Source organism: Geotrypetes seraphini, chromosome 4, assembly GCF_902459505.1.
Source record: "Geotrypetes seraphini chromosome 4, aGeoSer1.1, whole genome shotgun sequence".
Taxonomy (NCBI): domain Eukaryota; kingdom Metazoa; phylum Chordata; class Amphibia; order Gymnophiona; family Dermophiidae; genus Geotrypetes; species Geotrypetes seraphini.
Genome location: NC_047087.1, coordinates 308,236,194 through 308,257,559, shown reverse-complemented (window position 1 = coordinate 308,257,559; position 21,366 = coordinate 308,236,194). Strand labels below are relative to the sequence as shown.

The 21,366-nt window shown below is 43.3% G+C and overlaps 1 protein-coding gene across 2 annotated transcripts in view; it reads right to left on the bottom strand.

The window, feature by feature from the left end:
* Positions 1 to 21,366, bottom strand: part of ACSL5 (acyl-CoA synthetase long chain family member 5) — a 114,340-nt gene that overhangs the window by 66,250 nt on the left and 26,724 nt on the right. For both annotated transcript variants that reach the window (XM_033942336.1, XM_033942335.1), the window contains exons 6-7: positions 20,380 to 20,479; positions 13,257 to 13,435 (exon numbers count right to left, since the gene is read on the bottom strand). In XM_033942336.1, coding sequence (XP_033798227.1) covers positions 13,257 to 13,435; positions 20,380 to 20,479 — 279 coding nt within the window. The remainder of the gene's footprint in view (positions 1 to 13,256; positions 13,436 to 20,379; positions 20,480 to 21,366) is intronic.

The following is a 21,366-nucleotide window of genomic DNA, read 5'->3' as shown; positions in this document are numbered from 1 at the left end:
ATTGTGACAGCAGGAGGATATTAGCGTCTATGAAGGGAGTACAGCTCAAACAGATGGTGCTGGAGCCTACAAGGGCCCAGGCCATCCTGGACCTAGTACTTACGAATGGGGAAAGTGTCTCAGAGGTCTCGGTGGGAGAAACGCTAGCCACCAGTGACCATAACATGATATGGTTTAACCTTAGGAAAGGCTTCCCTAGATCTCAAACAAGAACAAGGGTACTCAATTTCCGGGGCGCTGACTTCGAACGCATGGGAGATTTCGTTCATCAGACACTACAGGTTCAAGAAGTAACCGACAATGTGGAAGCTATGTGGTCAACCTTGAAATCGACCGTTCAGGAGCAACTGTCCGCTACATTAAATCGGTAAATAAACAACAAAGAAACAGGAGACCCAAATGGTTCACTGAAGAGGTCTCATACCGCGTCAAGGAGAAGAAAAGAGCATTTCTCTCATACAAGCGCACCGGGGAGAAAGAAGCGAACATTGAATACAAGACAAAGTCCGCAGTGGTCAAAACAGCAGTCAGGGAGGCCAAACTTCGAATGGAAGAGACTCTAGCGAGGAATATTAAGAAAGGGGACAAATCCTTCTTCAGGTACATTAGCGACAGGAAGAAGAACACAAATGGGATAGTACGCCTTAGAACTCCAGATGGGAGTTATGTGGAAAAAGATTCAGATAAAGCTAAACTGCTAAATGATTACTTCTGCTCTGTCTTTACCTGTGAGGCACCAGGGAACGGGCCTCAGTTGGAAACAAGACAATGCATGGAAGATCCATTTCAGAATTTTGAGTTCACAACTGCTGATGTTTACAGAGAACTGTCAAGACTCAAGGTGAACAAGGCCATGGGGCCGGACAATTTACACCCACGAGTGCTCAAAGAGCTATGCGATGTTCTAGCGAAACCGTTAGCCATGCTCTTCAATCTCTCCCTAAGTACGGGGAGAGTCCCCCTGGACTGGAAAACAGCTAACGTCGTTCCTCTGCACAAAAAGGGATGCAGAGCAGAGACTGCGAACTACCGACCAGTGAGTCTCACATCAATTGTGTGTAAACTCATGGAAACTCTACTTAAAGGAAAATTAGACACGATTTTGGATGAGGGAGACCTAAGGGATCCCCGTCAACATGGATTCACTAGGGGTAGGTCTTGCCAATCCAATCTTATCAGCTTCTTCGATTGGGTGACGGGAAAGCTGGACCTGGGAGTGTCTCTGGACATAGTGTACTTGGATTTCAGCAAAGCGTTTGACAGTGTCCCACACCGCAGACTATTAAACAAGATGAAGTCGATGGGTCTTGGCGAGAAGCTAACTGCATGGGTCAATGATTGGCTGAGTGGAAGACTTCAGAGAGTGGTGGTCAACGGCACCCTCTCTGAGACATCGGAGGTAACTAGCGGAGTGCCGCAGGGCTCGGTCCTGGGACCATCTCTTTTCAACATATTCATAAGAGACTTGACCCAAGGGCTTCGGGGTAAAGTAACACTGTTCGCCGACGACGCCAAACTGTGTAATATAGTAAGTGAAAACAATCTTAAGGATAGTATGACGCAGGATCTGATCACGTTGGAAAACTGGTCCTCGACATGGCAGCTGGGCTTCAACGCTAAGAAATGTAAGGTCATGCATCTCGGCAGCGGAAATCCATGCAAAACTTACACCTTGAATGGAGAAACACTAGCTAAGACTTCAGAAGAACGGGACTTGGGTGTGATCGTCAGTTCAGACATGAAGGCTGCCAAACAAGTGGAGCAGGCCTCATCCAAGGCAAGGCAAATGTTGGGATGTATCAATAGAGGCTTTATCAGCCGTCAACCTGAAGTCATAATGCCGCTCTACAGAACCATGGTGAGACCTCACCTGGAATACTGTGTGCAATTTTGGAGACCACACTACCAAAAAGACGTGCTTCGAGCTGAGTCGGTCCAGCGAATGGCCACTAGAATGGTCTCCGGACTCAGGAGTCTCCCATACGAGGAAAGACTGAACAAACTGCAGCTCTACACTCTTGAGGAGCGTAGAGAAAGGGGAGACATGATTGAGACGTTTAAGTACATCACAGGTCGTGTCGAGGCGGAAAGCGATATTTTCTGCCCCAAGGGATCCTCGATCACAAGGAGACACCCGTTCAAACTCAGAGGAGGGAAATTTAATGGTGACACCAGGAAGTATTTCTTTACAGAAAGGGTAGTAGATCACTGGAACAAACTTCCGGTGCAAGTGGTCGAAGCCACCAGTGTACTCGACTTTAAAAATAAATGGGACATCCACGTAGGATCCCTACGGGGGTCGAGCTAAGGAACTGGGTCATTAGTACTCGGACTCGATGGGGTGGGACAGAAGAGTGGGCAGACTTGGTGGGCTGTAGCCCTTTTCTGCCGTCATCTTTCTATGTTTCTATGTTTCTATCCCTCGTGCAGCAGAACCTTTTGCCCAGCTTCCATCCTTCCCTCCCTCCCATCCCTCATGCAGCAGAACCCTTGCCCAGCTTCCATCCTTCCCAACCTCCCATCCCCCTATGCAGCAGAACCCTTTGCCCAGCTTCTATCCTTCCCTCCCTCCCATCCCTCGTACAGCAGAACCTTTTGCCCAGCTTCCATCCTTCCCTCCCTCCCATCCCTCGTGCAGCAGAACCTTTTGCCCAGCTTCCATCCTTCCCTCCCTCCCATCCCTCATGCAGCAGAACCCTTGCCCAGCTTCCATCCTTCCCTACCTCCCATCCCCCTGTGCAGCAGAATCCTTTGCCCAGCTTCTATCCTTCCCTCCCTCCCATCCCTTGTGCAGCAGAACCTTTTGCCCAGCTTCCATCCTTCCCTCCCTCCCATCCCTCATGCAGCAGAACCCTTGAGCACCCGCCGCACAGCCGAACCGCTGATGACCCTTCATCCTTCCTTCCCAACTGATCCCCGCCAACCACGACAATAAACACCTTGCTGCAGAGGAGTGTCAGGCCAGCAGCACTCACAGGCTGCTTCGCGGCCTTCTCATTGGGGCCATCTGTGCAGGGGGCGTGGAAGGAGTGGGGGTATGGAGAGGAGGGAGCAGGGGTTGCCACCACCCTGGATACCTCCTCATCTTACTACGCCACTGGGGACAGTAAGTCTCTGGAGGGCTCACCGTTTAAAATGACCGGGTTGTAGCAGATGTGAGCATGGGCGCCTTGGATCAAAGTCCATGCCACTAACCACTAAGTTGCCCCCTCTGCTCTGCTTCTGTAAGTATGTTGAAGAGTGATGATTTTATGATATTTTGTTGTTATGTAATATCATTATTAGAGTATGTATGTGCTATTATAATCTACAACTGTTTATAAATTAAAACAGTGTCTTTTATGTCTCTCAATACCAATCACTAACAGTCCTCAGTGACACCGCCAGGGACTCATTACTTTCATAGTCCATGGCTTTAAGTTAGAGAGTTGCACGGGGACAGAAATCGCACCCTTCCCCGTCAGGATCCTCTCCGTCCCCACCAGGATCCTCTCCGTCCCCACCCGTCCCCGCCAGGATCCTCTCCATCCCCGTCAGGATCCTCTCCATCCCTGCAAGGAATTACTTCAATCCCCGCCCATCCCCATAAAAAAGCAGCAATTACTTCTGAGAGGATCATCAATTCCACAGTTTCTTTTGTGTTTGCGCTGCTGTTTTCCTTGTGGAATCTCTTTGGTGGAACCTTTTTTTGTTTTCTGTTCAGGTAATTAACTTATAAATCCCCTCTTTTACTAAGGCTGACATGTCCTTTATATTATATGGATGAACCCTGCTTCCAAAGCCTTCCATCCCCGTGGGAGTCCCATTGGCTACAGGGTGTTACCCGTGGGAGTCCCATGGGCCAGAGGGGGGTCCCTGTGGGAGTCCCATGGGTTAGAGGGGATTTCCGGGAGAGTCCCGCGGGATTCCCATGATCCCCGTTCCCATGCAGACCTCTACTTTAAGTGCCATTTCTTCATCGGACCATTTTTAAATTTAATTGTTCAACTATACATAAGCTTAGTGGTCGGAGTGCAGGGATATTAAGCCAACATGTTTCACCTATTATGCTTTTCTCAAGGCAGTAATAATCCCTTCCTACTTATAGCTGTGATCTTAAATAGTTGCTATAAGCAGGAAGGGATTATTACTGCCTTGAGAAAAGCATAATAGGTGAAACATGTTGGCTTCATATCCCTGCACTCCGACCACTAAGCTTATGTATAGTTGAACAATTAAATTAAAATAAATTAAATTAAAAAAGTAAAAAGCAAAGTTTAAAAGGACTTTTTACTCTCCAAATCTGTTACTTATATGTTTGCCAATAAATCAGGTCGGTTCCGGCCCGATATCTAGCTAATCGTAAACAACGCTCTAGAATAGCGGCCATTGTTCGGGATGATGGTGCTACTGTCATAGATGATGCATCTATATCTGCCTTTTATGAGAAACTTTATGCTTCATCCTCATCCTCCTCTTTTCTTTCTCTCCCTGAGCGATTTGGGGATCTTCCACATCCTTCTCTATCACCCTCCCAAACAGATGCACTTGGTGCTCCCATCACGGAATCCGAAATCATGATGGCAATCCATTCTCTGTCCTCTCATAAATCTCCCGGGCCTATTGAATTTTATAAAATATTCTCTACAGAACTTGCGACCCTTTTAAAATCCTTGTATGATTATCTTTTTTCTTATCCTAATGACCAAGGATCATTTACGGAGGCACATATTGTTGTTACCCAAACCTGGCAGAGATGATACTAAGGTAGCAAACTATAGACCCATTTCTCTCCTCAACACAGACTGCAAAATTTTAGCTAAAATTCTCTCCTCTAGATTAGATAAAATATTAGGCTCTCTCATACATCCGGATCAAGTTGGTTTTATGAAGAACCGTTTTATTGGAGATAATGCTTGCACCTTTAATGCCATAATTGATATTGCACAATCTTCCTCTTCTCCGATGGTAGCTATCTCTCTCGATGCAGAAAAGGCTTTTGATATGGTGGAATGGAACCATTTGCTTTCTACTCTCCATTGGTTCGGATGTGGATCTGCCTTTGTACAATGGGTCAATTTATTGTATACCAAACCTTTTTCAAGATTACGTATTAATGATTCCCTTTCTGCGCTTATCTTTCTCCATAGAGGAACTCGTCAGGGTTGTCCTCTGTCCCCCCTTCTCTTTAATTTAGCTCTCGAATCTCTTCTTATAACTATTCGTCAACATAAGGCCATCATTGGTATTCCAATAGGTCCATTACAAGTTAAAACCCTGGCGTATGCTGACAATCTTCTCATATTTCTCTCTGACCCTGCTTTTTCTATCCCTTCTCTACTCCAGGTGTCTCTGAATTTTCATCTTATTCTGGTTATCGTATTAAATGGGATAAATCAGAAATTATGCCATTGAATGATAACACATCCATCTCCGACTGTGGTTCCACCTCCTTCCGCTGGGCCTCTTCTTCTCTAAAACCTCTTCTTCTCTAGAATATCTTGGGACCCTTTTTCATCATGATAGAAATACTATGATGTCGCTTAACCTTGATGCTCTAACTACCAAAGTGGATTCTTTTTTTGAGACGCTGGTCTCCCCTCTCTTTATCCTGGTGGGGGCGTTTAGAGGCCATTAAGATGACAATTACCCCTATTGTGAATTATTAGCTCTCTATGCTTCCCAAGCTGGCGCCGAGAGTCTTCTATAAATCTATAGAACAGAAACTATCTGAATATCTTTGGTGTAAACAACCCCTGCGTATTGCCCTTAATAATCTCAAATCGGCTAAAGCTGATGGAGGGATGAGCTTTCCCGATTTCTTCCTTTATCATATCACTGCTTTTCTTAGATACAGCTTTTTCTGGAAACATGCTTCTAACTCGGTTAATCGACACGCTGCTTGGTTAAATATAGAAAGCCATATAGTCTGTCCTATTCCGCTTTCTTGCCTACCTTATGCTTCTGCCCACTTACTATTCAATACTTCCGATACCATTCGTACTACTCTTCATGCCATTAACCTTTTTGATTCTATATCCCATCAGAATTGATAGCACACTTCTTCTCCTCTATGGTATAATTCCAATGTTTTGATTGACAATTGTCATCTCAATTGGCGCCAATGGATGGATAGAGGTATCTGGACAATTAGTCATGTTTCAGACACTGACTCCTTCTTATCATTTTCTCAAATTATGGATAAATTCACCCTTCCTCCAACTGAATGCTTCCATTGGCTCCAACTCTCCCATTGCTTGAAGAAATGCTCTCCCTCTATCTTTAAGTACTCTCACACATCTACATTTTTACTACTTTCTCAGCTGAGTGTATTCTTAGGTCACTCCATGTCCTATTTTTATAAGGAACTAAGATCTCACCAATTCCCTAGATCTAAGAGATCTACGGATATCTGGTCTACGGAGTCCTCGTGGAATGGTACAGATAAGGACTGGGACCATTTTTTAAATAAAATTATTCGTCCTACTGCTTCTTCTAGTTTGTCTCAGTCCTTATATTTCTTGTCGTATAAAGCCTTCTGGACCCCTTATAAACTATTTTGTGCTGGTTTACGTGATTCTAACCTATGTTGGCATTGTCTATCAGACATAGGGGATCTTCGCCATATGATTTATGCTTGTCCCATTATTTCCACTTTCTGGTCCAAAATCTGGCATACCATCCAATTGATTTTGCTGATCCGTTCGGTCTTCTCGTTGGACATTTTCCTTTTTCGAGCCTTAGCCATTGATGATACTCTTTCCCCGTCTCAAAAATCCCTCCTTACTATATTAATTGCTATTACAATTCAGATTATTTTACATAATTGGAAATCTGCGGATTCTCTTAATATTACCTTTTGGTGGAATACAGTACTCTTAATACATTCCTATGAATCAAAAGCAGCCGGATTCTCCAACAGTCAGATTACTATATCCAAAATCTGGGGTCCCATAAAGCATTTTTCTCTATAACTGTTGACATTTCTAATGTATATATCTCCAGCCTATTACATCGTGCAATTTGTTGCCTTATTTCTATTCTGGATTTGGGATGCTCGCCCTGTCCTGAATTTATAATATCATTTTATCACGGATGTCTGTTTCTTTCTATGCTTTTGGAGGGGCTCTTCCCTCCATTTCTAATCTCTTCTCTTCTTTTCTTTCCTCTCCAGGTTGCTATTTGGCCTATGCATGGAATGTTTAGTACCATGTTTTGACCTAATGCTAGTTTTGTCATATATCATATATCGTAGTGCTTTTTTGCTTGTCCTGCTATGGCCTTGTTATATGCTCCTTGTTGTTGTTCTATTTTGCTTTGTGTACTTATTGAAACTTCAATAAACATATTAGAAATCCAATACTAAAAATCAATGAATAAAATACAGGTGAAATATAAATGTTTAAATAAAAAGATCTGTGTGGCTATTTTTGCCAAAGGCTGCCAGACAGATGCCCTCGTCTCTGACATTTTGGGAAACGGCTGTTCATTTTGGGCATTCTCAGGTGTTTTTCCCGTTCAAACATTTTTTCTGTTCTAGAATGGCTGTGAGATGGATGGAGGTGGGGTTTTCTTTTGCATGTCCCAACTCTGGCTAGGATGTTCTTTCAAAAATGTCCTCCATGACTCACAAAAGGAATTGACCCCAAAATATCCACAAAGAAAATCCAGAGAAAACCAAAAAAACTCTGTGGAGGGACGATGTTCCTAAATGGACTTTATTTGAAAGTGTCAAAGTTCCAAAGGTACACTGAAATCATCCACATAAAATAATTCCATCCACATAAAAGTAAATCATCCACATAAGAGCCTTAAAGGACCTAGTCCGCTAGGGATACAGGACCCAACACGGTCCGCGTTTCGACAAAAAGTCTTCTTCAGGGGTCCCTGGGGGTCCTATAAAGGTGAGTACGTGGGAAACAATTGTGTGGTGAGCCAGAAGTGTCTCACTGCTTGCATTTGCAATGAAAAGGGCCTTTAAGGCTCTTATGTGGATGATTTCAGTATACCTTTGGAACTTTGACACTTTCAAATAAAGTCCATTTAGGAACATCGTCACTCCACAGAGTTTTTTTTGTTTTCCCTCCATGACTCACAGCAGTTTAGAGTAGAGAATGACACGGTGGCGGTTTACCCGCGGCCACCGCATTTTAGCCGCGGGTCACCCGCCGAAAACGGGGAAGAAAACTAGCAGTCGCTGAGGCGACGGGGACAAGGCCATTCACCGCCCGCGGGGCGGTGAATGGTCTTGTCCCCGCAGTGAGGCATGAAGGATCGCGCGGTCCCCGCAGCTCACACCCGCCTGCCCAATCGATTCTAGTGTTTAGCCAGCTCTCTCCCTTCTCCTCACCTTAGTTTGTAGATTTTCTTTTTCGGCGACCCACACGCTATCAGAGAGCTGCGCACCCGCTGCTGCTCAGTTTTGATCTTCTGCTCTGACGCAACCGGAAACAGGAAGTTGCAGCAGAGCAGAAGATTGAACACTGAGCAGCCGCGCGTGCGCGGCTCTTTGGGAAAGCGTGCAGGTCGCCGAAAAAGAAAACCTATAAACTAAGGTGAGGAGAAGGGAGAGAGCTGGCTAAACACTAGGATCGATTGGGCAGGCAGGTAGTGGCTGCGGGGACCGTGCGATCGCTAGTGTTCCCGGCTCAAATTGGAAGGAGGGAGTGAAAGGGAAAAGGATTCTGGGCCAAGGGGATGAAGTCGGAAAGAAAAACCCACAGCAGGAAAGAAAGGGAAGGACTGGCAGGTGAGCCAGATGCTAGAAGCAGGGGGGGGGGGAAGAAAGAGGGAAAAAAGCTAGATGGGGTTGAAAAGAAGAGACACACTGGTATGGAAGAGGAAGATAGGGGAAATCTGGACACAGGAAGGTAACAGAAAGAGGGGAAATTATGTGCATGGGGCATAGGGACAGAGACATAAAGGGGACATGCCATGGGGATGGTATATGGACACAGGGGGGGGCAATGACAGATACATAGGGGAGATATTAGAAATGGAGAAAATAGGAGCACAGAAGCGAGATGGTTTGTGGGGATGGGACAAGGACCGAGCTTGCAGGCTCCAGTGGCTTGCACAAATTACATTGTAACGTGCCATGAAAATAAGAGGAAGGAAGGTAGATAGGCCACGCGAGAGGAGCTGAAGGGTAGTAGAAAGGAACAGATGGTAAAGGAGGGAGGGAAGGGTGGTGGTGGAAAGGAATAGAACAGACATTGAAGGAGGGTGGAGAGGAACAGACCCCCAAGGGAAATGTGGAAGACAGAGTGGGAAGAAGACAGATGCCAGACTATGCGGGAGCGGAGGGAAGAAGATGGGTGCTAGACCAATTGGGGGGGGGGTGTTAAGGGAGAGACACAGTAACAGCAAATGGAAGACGCAGAGAGAAGACACACAGTGGATGGAAGGAATTCAATGAGAAGATGTGGAAAGCAGAAACCAGACAACAAAGGTAGAAAAAAAAATTATATTTATTTATTTATTTTTTGCTTTAGGATAAAATAGTATATTAGTTGTGTTGATAAAAATTTATAAACAAAGCCCTGTCAGCTGAACATCTCTTTCTCTAGTTCAGCAGCAGGAACTTTGATTTATAAGAAAGGAATAAGCTAAATATTACAGTACTAAGGCTTATATGGATGCAGCGGGGACGGTGACGGGGCGGTGAATGGGATGGCAGTGGCGGTGACGGGGCGGTGAAAGGGATGGCGGTGACGGTGACGGGGCGGTGAAGGGAACGGCGGTGACGGGGCGGTGCAGAGGATGGTGGGCCGGTGACGGGGCGGTGACGGGGACAGATTTTTTCCCCGTGTCATTCTCTAGTTTAGAGCTTAAGCTGGGCCTCAGGCCCACAAAGGTGATTCCGAAAGCAACACTACACCGTCTCCGTCATGCATTGTAGATAAACTGAAGACCTGACTGAGTTGAGAACCATAAAACAAGGAAGTAAACTTGATAAACTAGTCCAAAAACTGAATTTGGCAATCAAACATACAAAATTTTCTAACTCCTCTTTATATAGCTAATTATCTCATTTACCGTATAACCCATCTATGAACTATAGCAGCATAGCAGCAAATGTAGGCCAGCATCCTCTTTGGTCTCATTTACTAGTGCCAGACATTTTATTAATCCACATCTTAAATTTAAGGGCTCCTTTTACGAAGCCGCGCTAACGGTTTAACGCGTGTAATAGCGTGCGCTAATTTGCCGGCCGCGTTAGCCGCTACCGCCTCCTCTTGAGCAGGCGGTAGTTTTTCAGCTAGCGCGGGGGGTTAGCGCACACTAAAAAGGCGCGTGTGATAAAGCCGCTAACGCGGCTTCGTAAAAGGAGCCCTAAGAGTGTGGCAGAGTGGTTAAAGCTACAGCCTCAGCACTCTGAGGTTGTGGGTTCAAATCCCCTGCTGCTCCTTGTGACAAGGAAACGTGCTTGAGTACCTGAATAAATTAATGTAAACTGTTCTGAGCTCCCCTGAGAGAACAGCATAAAAAATGGAATAAATAAATAGTGTGAAAAGTTTCAGCCTCTGATAACCAGAGCTGGTATTGTGACATCATAATGCCTTCTCCCACCAATAAGAGCCAACCTCATCAGTGATGTCACAATGGCTTCATTGTTCTATACTTGGCTCACTTTTGCTGCATTTTGATTTCTAGAGTGGTGCAGTGGTTAAAGCTACAGCCTCAGCACCCTAAGGTTGTGGGTTCAAACCCATGCTGCTCCTTTGACCCTGGGCAAGTCACTTAATCCCCCCATTGCCTCAGGTACATTAGATAGATTGTGAGCCCACCGGAATAGACAAGGAAACGTGCTTGAGTACCTGAATAAATTTATGTAAACTGAGTTCCTCTGGGAGAATGGTATAGAAAATTGAATAAATAAATCCTAAATAACTTTTATTGGTGGAAAACAAAAAACCACAAGACAGCACATCCAGCCAAGTGAAACAATGGAGAGAAAAATAATATTAGCAGTGTAATCCCAACCACACAATAAATTTAATCCCCACCCCTTATGCCCTTCAAACTGAAGTAACGAGTTAATGCAAACAAGGAATAGTTGTACAAGGCTCAAAACGTGTACAGACCAATCTCGAAAGAATAAAGGCAGAGATGAAGTATAACTTTAAAAGAGCAAAGACTGCATATGCTCATAAACAGCTAAAGTAATAACACCCCTACGGACGGTCACCCATACAACGAATATCTTCTCCCAACATAACATAACATTAGACTTATAGACTGCGTTACCAAAAAGTTCTACGCGGTTTACAAACATAATTGTCTATTTGAATGAGTCAGATAGTCAGGTATTTCTAAAATGTCTGTAAGAAACAGCTGTGAGCAACAACGATCGAAATTCTTTTTCATGAGAAGCTGCCTGAGATGCTACAGAGTGATTTAGGAATTTCTCGCTTTTACAACCTTTTACAGAAGGGAAATTCTCATTAACATTACACAAAAGGAAAAAAAAAGACTACAATTAATTCAGAATACGGCTGTGAAATTTACTCTACAACGCAAAAAAATACGATCATGTTACTCCCCTTCTTATCAGATCTCATTGGTTACCGGTAAATCACCGTATTACGTTTAAACTATTACTTTTAGTTTTTAAAACCATCACTTTCAATGAGCCACAATTCATTAATAGATGGTTAATCCCTTATAACACGACTCGTTCGCTTCGCTCTTCTTCTTCCAACCTCCTGTCGGTCCCCTCGTTGAAGGTGATTGGAACTAGGCGTAATGACATGTTCTCTGTTATTGCCCCTCAGTCTTGGAATCTCTTACCGCAACACATTAGGGAATTAAAAGATTTATCCACTTTTAAAAAAACACTAAAAACATTTTTTTTTAAAGATGCATATGATTCTTAATATTTTATTATGCTTTTTTATTTTTCTATAAATTTACTTCCCCTTCCTACTTGTTTTTTCCTTTGTTATTACTCTTCCTTTCCTATCCAATTATTGTAATTTCTTTCCTATTTATCCTCACAATTCAAGTATGTCTCTATACCCTAACTAGCATTTTAATATACGTATGTAATTAAGTATGTTTATTATTTACAAAATTTACTTTATATTGTCACTAATATTTAATTTGTATGTATTAAGGCTTTGTACATCGCTTAGTGAGTTAAAATAGGCGATTCATTAAGAATAATTAAACTTGAAATTGAACAGAGCATGAGTTTTCCTACTGCATTTGCGCGTAGCTATGGAAAAACTATTAGCCAGATAAGTGGGGGCTGCGCCCTATAAAACCTTGTAACAAAAACAGCCCAACTTAAACAATACCCGAGCTCCCACAGGCAACCAATGCAATTCGCAATAAAATAACGTAACATGATCCCAATTCCCCGCTGTCTTAATTAAGGCGCGATAATTGACTTAGCAGGCGCTAAAGATTAGGCATCCATTATATTCTAAGGGCGCCTTAGCATTTAGCACACGCTAATCTCTAGCATGCGCTAAATCAGTTAGCGCAGTGTTCTTCAACCACCGGTCCACGGACCAGTGCCGGTCCACAGAAATTTCCTGCCGGTCCACAGGGCCAGCACGTGCATCAGGCCCAAAACAGTGTCCTTCACGGTGCAATCGATGCGGCGTTATCTTCGAGCCAGCTCCCTCTTCCTAACTGATTCAGTGCACAAAGCCACGGGCAGTGGCTCCTACGGGCATCCTGCGCCTGAACCGGAAGCCTTCTCTCTGACGTTGCAACGTCAGAGGGAAGGCTTCCAGATGAGGCACGGGACGTGCAAGGTGCAATTAGTACTATTATGGGGGTGGGGTCTGGGGTAGAGATGGGCGGGGTCTGGCCCACAACTTAGCCCAGTGTTCTTCAACCGCCGGTCCACGGACCGATGCCGGTCCACAGAATAATTTTTTTATTTCTGCCGGTCCATAGGTGTAAAAAGGTTGAAAACACTGAGTTAGTACACCTTAATAAAAGGACCCCTAAATGTAGACTCAAAACCGAAACCCTATAACCCCCATACCCTGCAGAAGCAACAATGAAATCAAGCCACATACATGCTAATACATACCAGCAAAATGGTAGAGGACTATTTTCCAGAGTAATAATTCCCAGAATTAAAATCTTCCCCAAACCCAGCACAAAAATTCCCCATCCCCCACTGTGACCTTCTTCCTTAACGTAGAGCTATCAGAACATGATTCATGTCAGAAGCTGGTCCCTGATTGCTTCGAAGTTCTCGGAAACTCCCTTATCTAGCAATCGTGAACATAACAGGTTGCTGTGGAATGAAATACCTCGAGTTCCTGCAATGATAGGATCTCAACGCCCAGTGCGGTTCCCTTTTCTTTCAGTTCTTTGTCGAAGGGGTCCATTAAAATGATGATCTTCAGCGCCGGTGTTTCGCCTTTCTCACAGTTGTTGAGCAGGATTGCTGCTTTCTCAGGTTTGTCACAGATCACGGTGGATAGCTCAGCTAGGACGGCAAACGCACTCGTAAGCATAATTCACATCTGAGTAAAGAACTTTACAAAAGACTTTTATTTTCTTCTTCTCTTGTTTATTTCATTTTTATTTAACTGCATCTAGTTACAAAGGGCTAGATTCACTAAGCTTTGCGAGACTTATCCGACCCGATTCACTAACCTGGCCGATCCGATCTGCACATGCAAATGAGGGGAATTGGTATGCAAAGTAGGAAGGCAGCGATTCACTATACCAGCGAAGGGACACCTATTGGGCTCGCCAACCAAAAAGAAGCGACTGCTGAGGACACATCCTTGCTGACTGTCCTGCTCTCTGCCGCCCTGAAATCCCAGCCCTGCAGCCCTGAAATCCCAGTATCAAAACATAAATAAAACCAATTTAAATGCATCTCCCTAGTGCAAAAAGCACAAGAAGGGCAAGCTCTGCCGACTCTCCTGCTCTCTGCCGCCCTTCCTTGCAGTGCGAACCTGTAGTTTTAACCCACATGTTAAAAGCGTGTTCTGTTCCTGGCTGCATATAGCTCTGGCTAAAGCGTGTTCTGTTCCATTAAAGCCCCCCTCTATTTTGACCTCGCTTGTGCGGAGAAGATGGTCTGCGCATGCGTCAGGATCACTCTAAACTAAACTAAACCTTAAGTTTGTATAGCGCATCATCTCCATAAAGATAGAACTCGGCACGGTTTACAGGTAATTCAATAAATGAGGGAAGGACATAATAAGAAATTAGAGGTTATGAAGAGGATAGCTAGCTTTACATTTTAAATAGATAGCTTTACGTTTTGGAGAAAAGCCAGGTTTTCAGATGCTTTCGGAATAATTGGAATAAGCCCAGGTTCCGCAGCGGGGCAAGGAGGTTATTCCAAAGCTCAGTGAATTTGAAGAAAAGGAATTTCCCTAATTTACCTGCAAACATGACGCCTTTTAATGAGAATGGGAAAGAGAGAGAGAGAAAAAAAAAAGAGAGAGCGAGGAAGAGTGAGAGAGAGAGGAAAAAAAGAGAGAGGATGAGGAAGAGAAAAAAAGGAGAGCAAGAGAGAGGAAGAGAGTGAGAGAGAAAAAAAAGAGAGAGAGGAAGAGAGAGAGAATTAATGAGAGAGGAATAGAGAGAGAAAAAAAGAGAGGAAGAGAGAGAAAAAAGGAGAGAGAGAGGAAGAGAGAGAGAGAGAAAAAAGAGAGGGGAAGAGAGAGAGAATAAAAGAGAGAGGAATAGAGAGAGAAAAAAAGAGAGGAAGAGAGAGAGAAAAAAGGAGAGAGAGAGGAAGAGAGAGAGAGAGAAAAGAGAGAGAAAGAGAGAGAGAGAAAAAAAGAGAGAGAGGAAGAGAAACTAAACTAAACCTTAAGTTTGTATACCACATCATCTCCATAAAGATAGAGCTCGGCACAGTTTACAGGTAAATTCAATAAATGAGGGAAGGACAAGAAATTAGAGGTTATGAAGAGGATAGCAAGCTTTACATTTTAAATAGAGAGCTTTATGTTTTGGAGAAAAGCCAGGTTTTCAGATGCTTTCGGAATAGGGGCAGGGAGGTTATTCCAAAGCTCAGTGAATTTGAAGAATAGGGATTTCCCTAATTTACCTGCATACATGACACCTTTTAATGAGAATGGGAAAGAGAGAAAAAAAAAGAGAGAGGGGAAGAGAGAGAGAAAGAGATAAAAAAAGAGAGAGGAAGAGTGAGAGAGAGAAAAAAATAGAGCGGAAGAGAGAGAGAGAGAAAAAAGAGAGAGGAAGAGAGAGAAAAAAGGAGATAAAGAGAAAGGAAGAGAGCGAGAGAGGAAGAGAGAGAAAAAAAGAGAGAGGAATAGAGAGAGAAAAAAAGAGAAGAAGAGAGAGAAAGAGAGAGAGGAAGAGGGAGAGAAAAGAGGAGAGAGAGAGGGAGAGAGAGAGAAAAGAGAGAGGAAGAGAGAGAGAAAAAAGAGAGGAAGAGAGAGAAAAAAAAGAGAGGAAGAGAGAGAAAAAAAGAGAGAGAGGAAGAGAAACTAAACTAAACCTTAAGTTTGTATACCACATCATCTCCATAAAGATAGAGCTCGGCACGGTTTACAGGTAAATTCAATAAATGAGGGAAGGACATAATAAGAAATTAGAGGTTAAGAAGAGGATGGATAGCTTTACATTTTAAATAGATAGCTTTACGTTTTGGAGAAAAGCCAGGTTTTCAGATGCTTTCGGAATAATTGGAATAAGCCCAGGTTCCGCAGCGGGGCAAGGAGGTTATTCCAAAGCTCAGTGAATTTGAAGAAAAGGAATTTCCCTAATTTACCTGCAAACATGACGCCTTTTAATGAGAATGGGAAAGAGAGAGAGAGAAAAAAAAAGAGAGAGCGAGGAAGAGTGAGAGAGAGAGGAAAAAAAGAGAGAGGATGAGGAAGAGAAAAAAGAGAGAAAAAAAGGAGAGCAAGAGAGAGGAAGAGAGTGAGAGAGAAAAAAAAGAGAGAGAGGAAGAGAGAGAGAATTAATGAGAGAGGAATAGAGAGAGAAAAAAAGAGAGGAAGAGAGAGAGAAAAAAGGAGAGAGAGAGGAAGAGAGAGAGAGAGAAAAAAGAGAGGGGAAGAGAGAGAGAATAAAAGAGAGAGGAATAGAGAGAGAAAAAAAGAGAGGAAGAGAGAAAAAAGGAGAGAGAGAGGAAGAGAGAGAAAAAAAAGAGAGAGGAAGAGAGAGAGAAAAAAGAGAGAAAGAGAGAGAGAAAAAACAGAGACGAAGAGAGAGAGAAAAAGAGAGAGAGGAAGAGAGAAAAAAGAGAGGAAAAGAGAGAGAGAAAAAGAGAGGAAGAGAGAGAGAGAGAGGAAGAGAAGCTAAACTAAACCTTAAGTTTGTATACCACATCGTCTCCATAAAGATAGAGCTCAGCACGGTTTACAGGTAAATTCAATAAATGAGGGAAAGACATAATAAGAAATTAGAGGTTAAGAAGAGGATGGATAGCTTTACATTTTAAATAGATAGCTTTACGTTTTGGAGAAAAGCCAGGTTTTCAGATGCTTTGGGAATAATTGGAATGAGCCTAGGTTCTGCAGCGGGGCAGGGAGGTTGTTCCAAAGCTCAGTGAATTTGAAGAAAAGGGATTTCCCTAATTTACTAAACTAAACTAAACCTTGGGTTTATATACCGCACCATCTCCACAAATGCGGAGCTCGGCACGGTTTACAGGAAGAAGGATGAGAGAGGAACTACAGTGGAGAGATTAAAGAGTTAGGTGTAAAGGGGAAGGTGAGAGGCCTAAGAGGGGGGAAGTGTTACAGTTTTGAGAATAGCCAGGTTTTTAGGTGTTTGCGGAAGAGTTGGAGGGAGCTTGAGGTTCGGAGTGGGGAGGTGAGGTTATTCCAGATCTCAGTGATTCTAAAGGGGAGGGATGACCCAAGTTTGCCTGTATGGGAAATACCTTTTATGGAAGGGAAGGATAGTTTAAAAATTTGGGAGGATCTGGAGGAAGTAGGGGTTGGGGAGTTCCAGGATAGAGGGATAACGGCAGGAAGGATGCCATGTAGGATCTTGTAGGCCAGACACGCACATTTGAAGTGGATCCTGGGGATTACTGGAAGCCAATGGAGCTTAGACAGGAGTGGTGAGAAGCGATCAAACCTGCATACATGATGCCTTTTAACGAGGGGAAAGATAGTTTGAGTATGTGGGCGGATCTGGTAGTGCCAGGTCTCAAAGAATTCCAGGATAGTGGGATTAGGGGAGGAAGAATGGCATATAGGATCTTGAAAATTAGGCAGGTACATTTAAATTGAATCCTACAAATCACCGAAAGCCAGTGAAGTTTTGACAGAAGTGGGGAAACATGGTCAAATTTGCTTTTTGCGAAGGTCAACCTAGCCGCAGTGTTCTGGATCCGCTGAAGTCTTTGAAGATTTTTCTTAATTAGACTTAGATAGATAGAACAACAATAGTCCCGTCTAGAAGGAATGATTGATTGTTCAAGGACAGCAAAATGTTGTTGTCGCTGTGAGGCGTGCCTCCGATCAAATTAATTTGCATGATGACTCATAGTGAATCGATCGCCTGGGAAGACTCGACCAGGGATCAGATCAGAAAGGTGAGTTTTGTGAATCTAGGCCATAGTTCAAGCCAATGGATATGACCCCAGCCACTTATGATAATATATATATATCTAGTCTCTTTATCTTAGCTCTAGCTTTTTTATCTCTAATGGAGTTCCTTTCCTAGTTTATCTGTTTATCAGACCATTGGTCTGACCTAGTAAGGCTATTCTTATGGTTTTTTATAGGACAATCAAGCCATTGTAACATCACTGATGAGGTTGGCTCTGAGGCATTAGGACATCACAATCTCAGCTCTGGAATGTTGTTCTCATTGGGGTTCCAGAATCTTGCTATTCTTTGAGATGCTGGAATGTTGCTACTCCTTGGGTTTTGGTCAGGTACTAGGGATCTGGATTGGCCACCGTGAGAACGAGCTACTGGGTTTGATGGACCTTTGGTCTGACACAGTAAGGCTATTCTTATGTTCTTATCTTATAAGGTGGGCATACACAAGGGAGGAATCTGGATTGAGTGTGGGCATAATGCAGTTTTTAATAGATTTTGCAAACTACAAATTTGACCACATAGCATGAGTGTCGGGTCCGTGGATTTACCGCTCCCCCGTCCTCTTCTCCATCCCTCCATCCATTCCTTCCCCACCCTTTCCTACTGCATGCATGTGCCACTTCACTTCCCTCATACCTCTTTAACGTTCCTGGCGCAAGCAGCAATCCCAACACACCAGCGTTGGCTCTTCCTCTGATGTCACTTCCTAGATGCAGGTCCAGGAAGTGACATCAGAGAAAGAGCTGGCGCTGGTGTGGGCTACAGGTTGTGGTTGCTGCTCGTGCCAGGAACATGAAAGGAGGTATGGGGGAAGGGAAGGGGCGTGTTCGCACGGTAGTGGGAGGGGGGAGAGGAGGACCTACTACGCCACTGCCTATAAAACATAAAAACATCCTAATGATTAGAAGAGTACTGGTCTAGTGTTCCCAGGATTGTTAGTGCAATCCCACTCCTCCCTCTAGACCAGGTTTGGACAAGATTCTTCTAGGACCCAACTCGATCGGGTTGTTAGGATTTTACCACTGAACATGCAAGAGATCTGATTATATACAATGGAGGAAGTGAATGAAAATAGATCTCATGCTTATTCATTGGAGAAGTCCTGAAAACCTGACTGGGTTGTGACCCCCAGGTTGCCCACCCCTTCTCTAGATGGACTTCAAAAGCATGCTTTAAAAATAGGTTTTTCAATTTAATTTTAAACGTCTTGAAAGTTTAATTCAGCCCATATCTCTTTAGGGAGAGAATTCAAAAGGATTGGCGTACTCCCAAAATAGCTCTCTCTTGAGTAGCCTTCCAGTGAGCTCTTGAAAACTGAGGTCAAGTCATTCTATAATCCTGAAAGCATCTGGAGGGACCTAGCGGGAGTATATGGGATAGTCGTACAGCTCAGAGAAGATGGTGGTTGTTCGTGTAATGCTTTATCTATATATATATAAAATCGGAGGTATGTATGTGTGTATGTATGTGTGTATGTGCCGCGATCACGCAAAAACGGCTTGACCGATTTGAACGAAACTTGGTATGCAGATCCCTCACTACCTGGGATGATATGTTCTGGGGGTCTCGCGGCCCACCTGCACACGTGGGCGGAGCTACAAACATAAAATCAGATTTCACCCATTCATGTCAATGGAAAAAATGTAAAAAGCTGCCATTCTCACAGTAATTCAAAAGCGGCTTGACCGATTTGAACGAAACTTGGTATGCAGATCCCTCACTACCTGGGGTGATATGTTCTGGGGGTCTCGCGGCCCACCTGCACACGTGGGCGGAGCTACAAACAGAAAATCAGATTTCACCCATTCATGTCAATGGAAAAAATGTAAAAAGCTGCCATTCTCACAGTAATTCAAAAACGGCTTGACCGATTTGAACGAAACTTGGTATGCAGATCCCTCACTACCTGGGCTGATATGTTCTGGGGGGTCTCGCGGCCCACCTGCACACGTGGGCGGAGCTACAAACAGAAAATCAGATTTCACCCATTCATGTCAATGGAAAAAATGTAAAAAACTGCCATTCTCACAGTAATTCAAAAACGGCTTGACCGATTTGAACGAAACTTGGTATGCAGATCCCTCACTACCTGGGGTGATATGTTCTGGGGGTCTCGTGGCCCACAACTCTATGTTGCTTGCTCAAGGGTGGGTTCACCCAAGAATTTATATGTTTTTGCTCCAGGAGGTGAAACTAAAATTGTTGTTTATAATCACGTTTTGCGTTAGTTGTATTGTATTCATTTTGTCAAATATTTCACATTATAATTTGAATATTGTACTTTTTATTAAGCTGTAAAAAAATAATTTCATTCACCACTATAAAGTATCTTTATTTGAATCCATTTACAGTGTTATTGCTATAATTAAATACCCGTGCAACGCCGGGGCATCAGCTAGTATACTATATAAAGGATTTTAAACGTTATTCTAATATGAAATGGTAACCAAGGAAATTGTATATAGAGAGGGGTAATATGGTCGAATTTCCAGATGTGTTCCAGAACTCTGAATGCTGTGTTTTGGAGTGTTTGTAGGCACTTAAGAAATGAATTTGATGGACCAAAATACACCCTCTATTGTCCCAGATATAGAAACTTAGATTGTGAGCCCACTAGGGTCAGAGAAACTTCCTGTGTGCAATAGGTAATTTGCTTTGGTTGAACAACAAAAGCTGTTGTACCAAGAATCATATAACCTCATCTCAATTCATGCTCTCTAGTTGTACTGCTTCCCCATCTCTGGAAAAATGTGTTCATATATTGAATACATTCCAAGTATTCAACCTGAAATGATCTGGAGATTTCATCCAATTTCTGCTCTAATGACATTCAAGACGCTGCAAACGTGAAAACAAGATCCTTTTTTTTTTTTTTTACCTCGGTTGACAATAAATACAATTGCTTCCGGCCCCAGCGTGTCGTACAGTGGAACGCACACCATGGAATAGGTATAGCAAGCGAACTCAGCTATAATCCACTGCACAAAAAATAAAATTATGAATTAATAATGTGGTTCTTTTCAGATGCAAGCATAAAGTTAATTAAGATATCCTTTTGTCTGATTAATATTTGTGACCCACTGAAAGAAAAGGTTTATTGCGAAACAAGGCTCTTGTTGAGGCCGGGATTTCTTTGCACCAAGATAAGTGTTAAAATTCTCTTCTTTAAAATTCTAGTGAAGCCTTGTGCTGTGATTAAAATATTGGTTGCACCACTGGTAAAGGACCGCATGGTTGCCCTGTGATTGAAAATTTTATGAGCACATGAGAAGTAATACTTAGGGCCTGTTTTACAAAGCCGCGCTAGAGGCTGCTGCACAGTAACGGCCCTGAAGCCCATAGAGATTTAAAGGGCTTTGGGGCTGTTGCCGCACGGATTTTTAAAACAGGCCCTTAGTTAGTATGTATAATTCGTTCATATCCTGTGGGGGTAATTGATTTTCGAAATTTCCCTCCCTTGGTAACATATTTTCAGTAAATCCCCTTATGTTTTTGGAATATTTTTAGCATATGCATTCATAAGAAAACTCCTACACAAAAATCAAAAATTAATTTACACATCTTTATTTGGGACCCTGTCTTGCCAGCCTTCCCGTGTCTTTTTCTCCTAAATACGTGAATAGAGATGGAGCCACTGAGAGACCTGGGCGCTACCATCCTATATATATCACATTTCAAAGGCTTGCAAGAGTAAAGCAGACAAAACAACCTTGTTAACTTACGAATACCCTTGTTGGTATCTTAAATGGCTTTGTCATGCTCTTCTGACCTACTTGTTGAAGGCAATTACCACCTCATTAAATATCCTTTCCTGCTGTTGTCTTGTTTATTTGGTGCGCATAAAAGAAGCAGGATGCATGAGCTT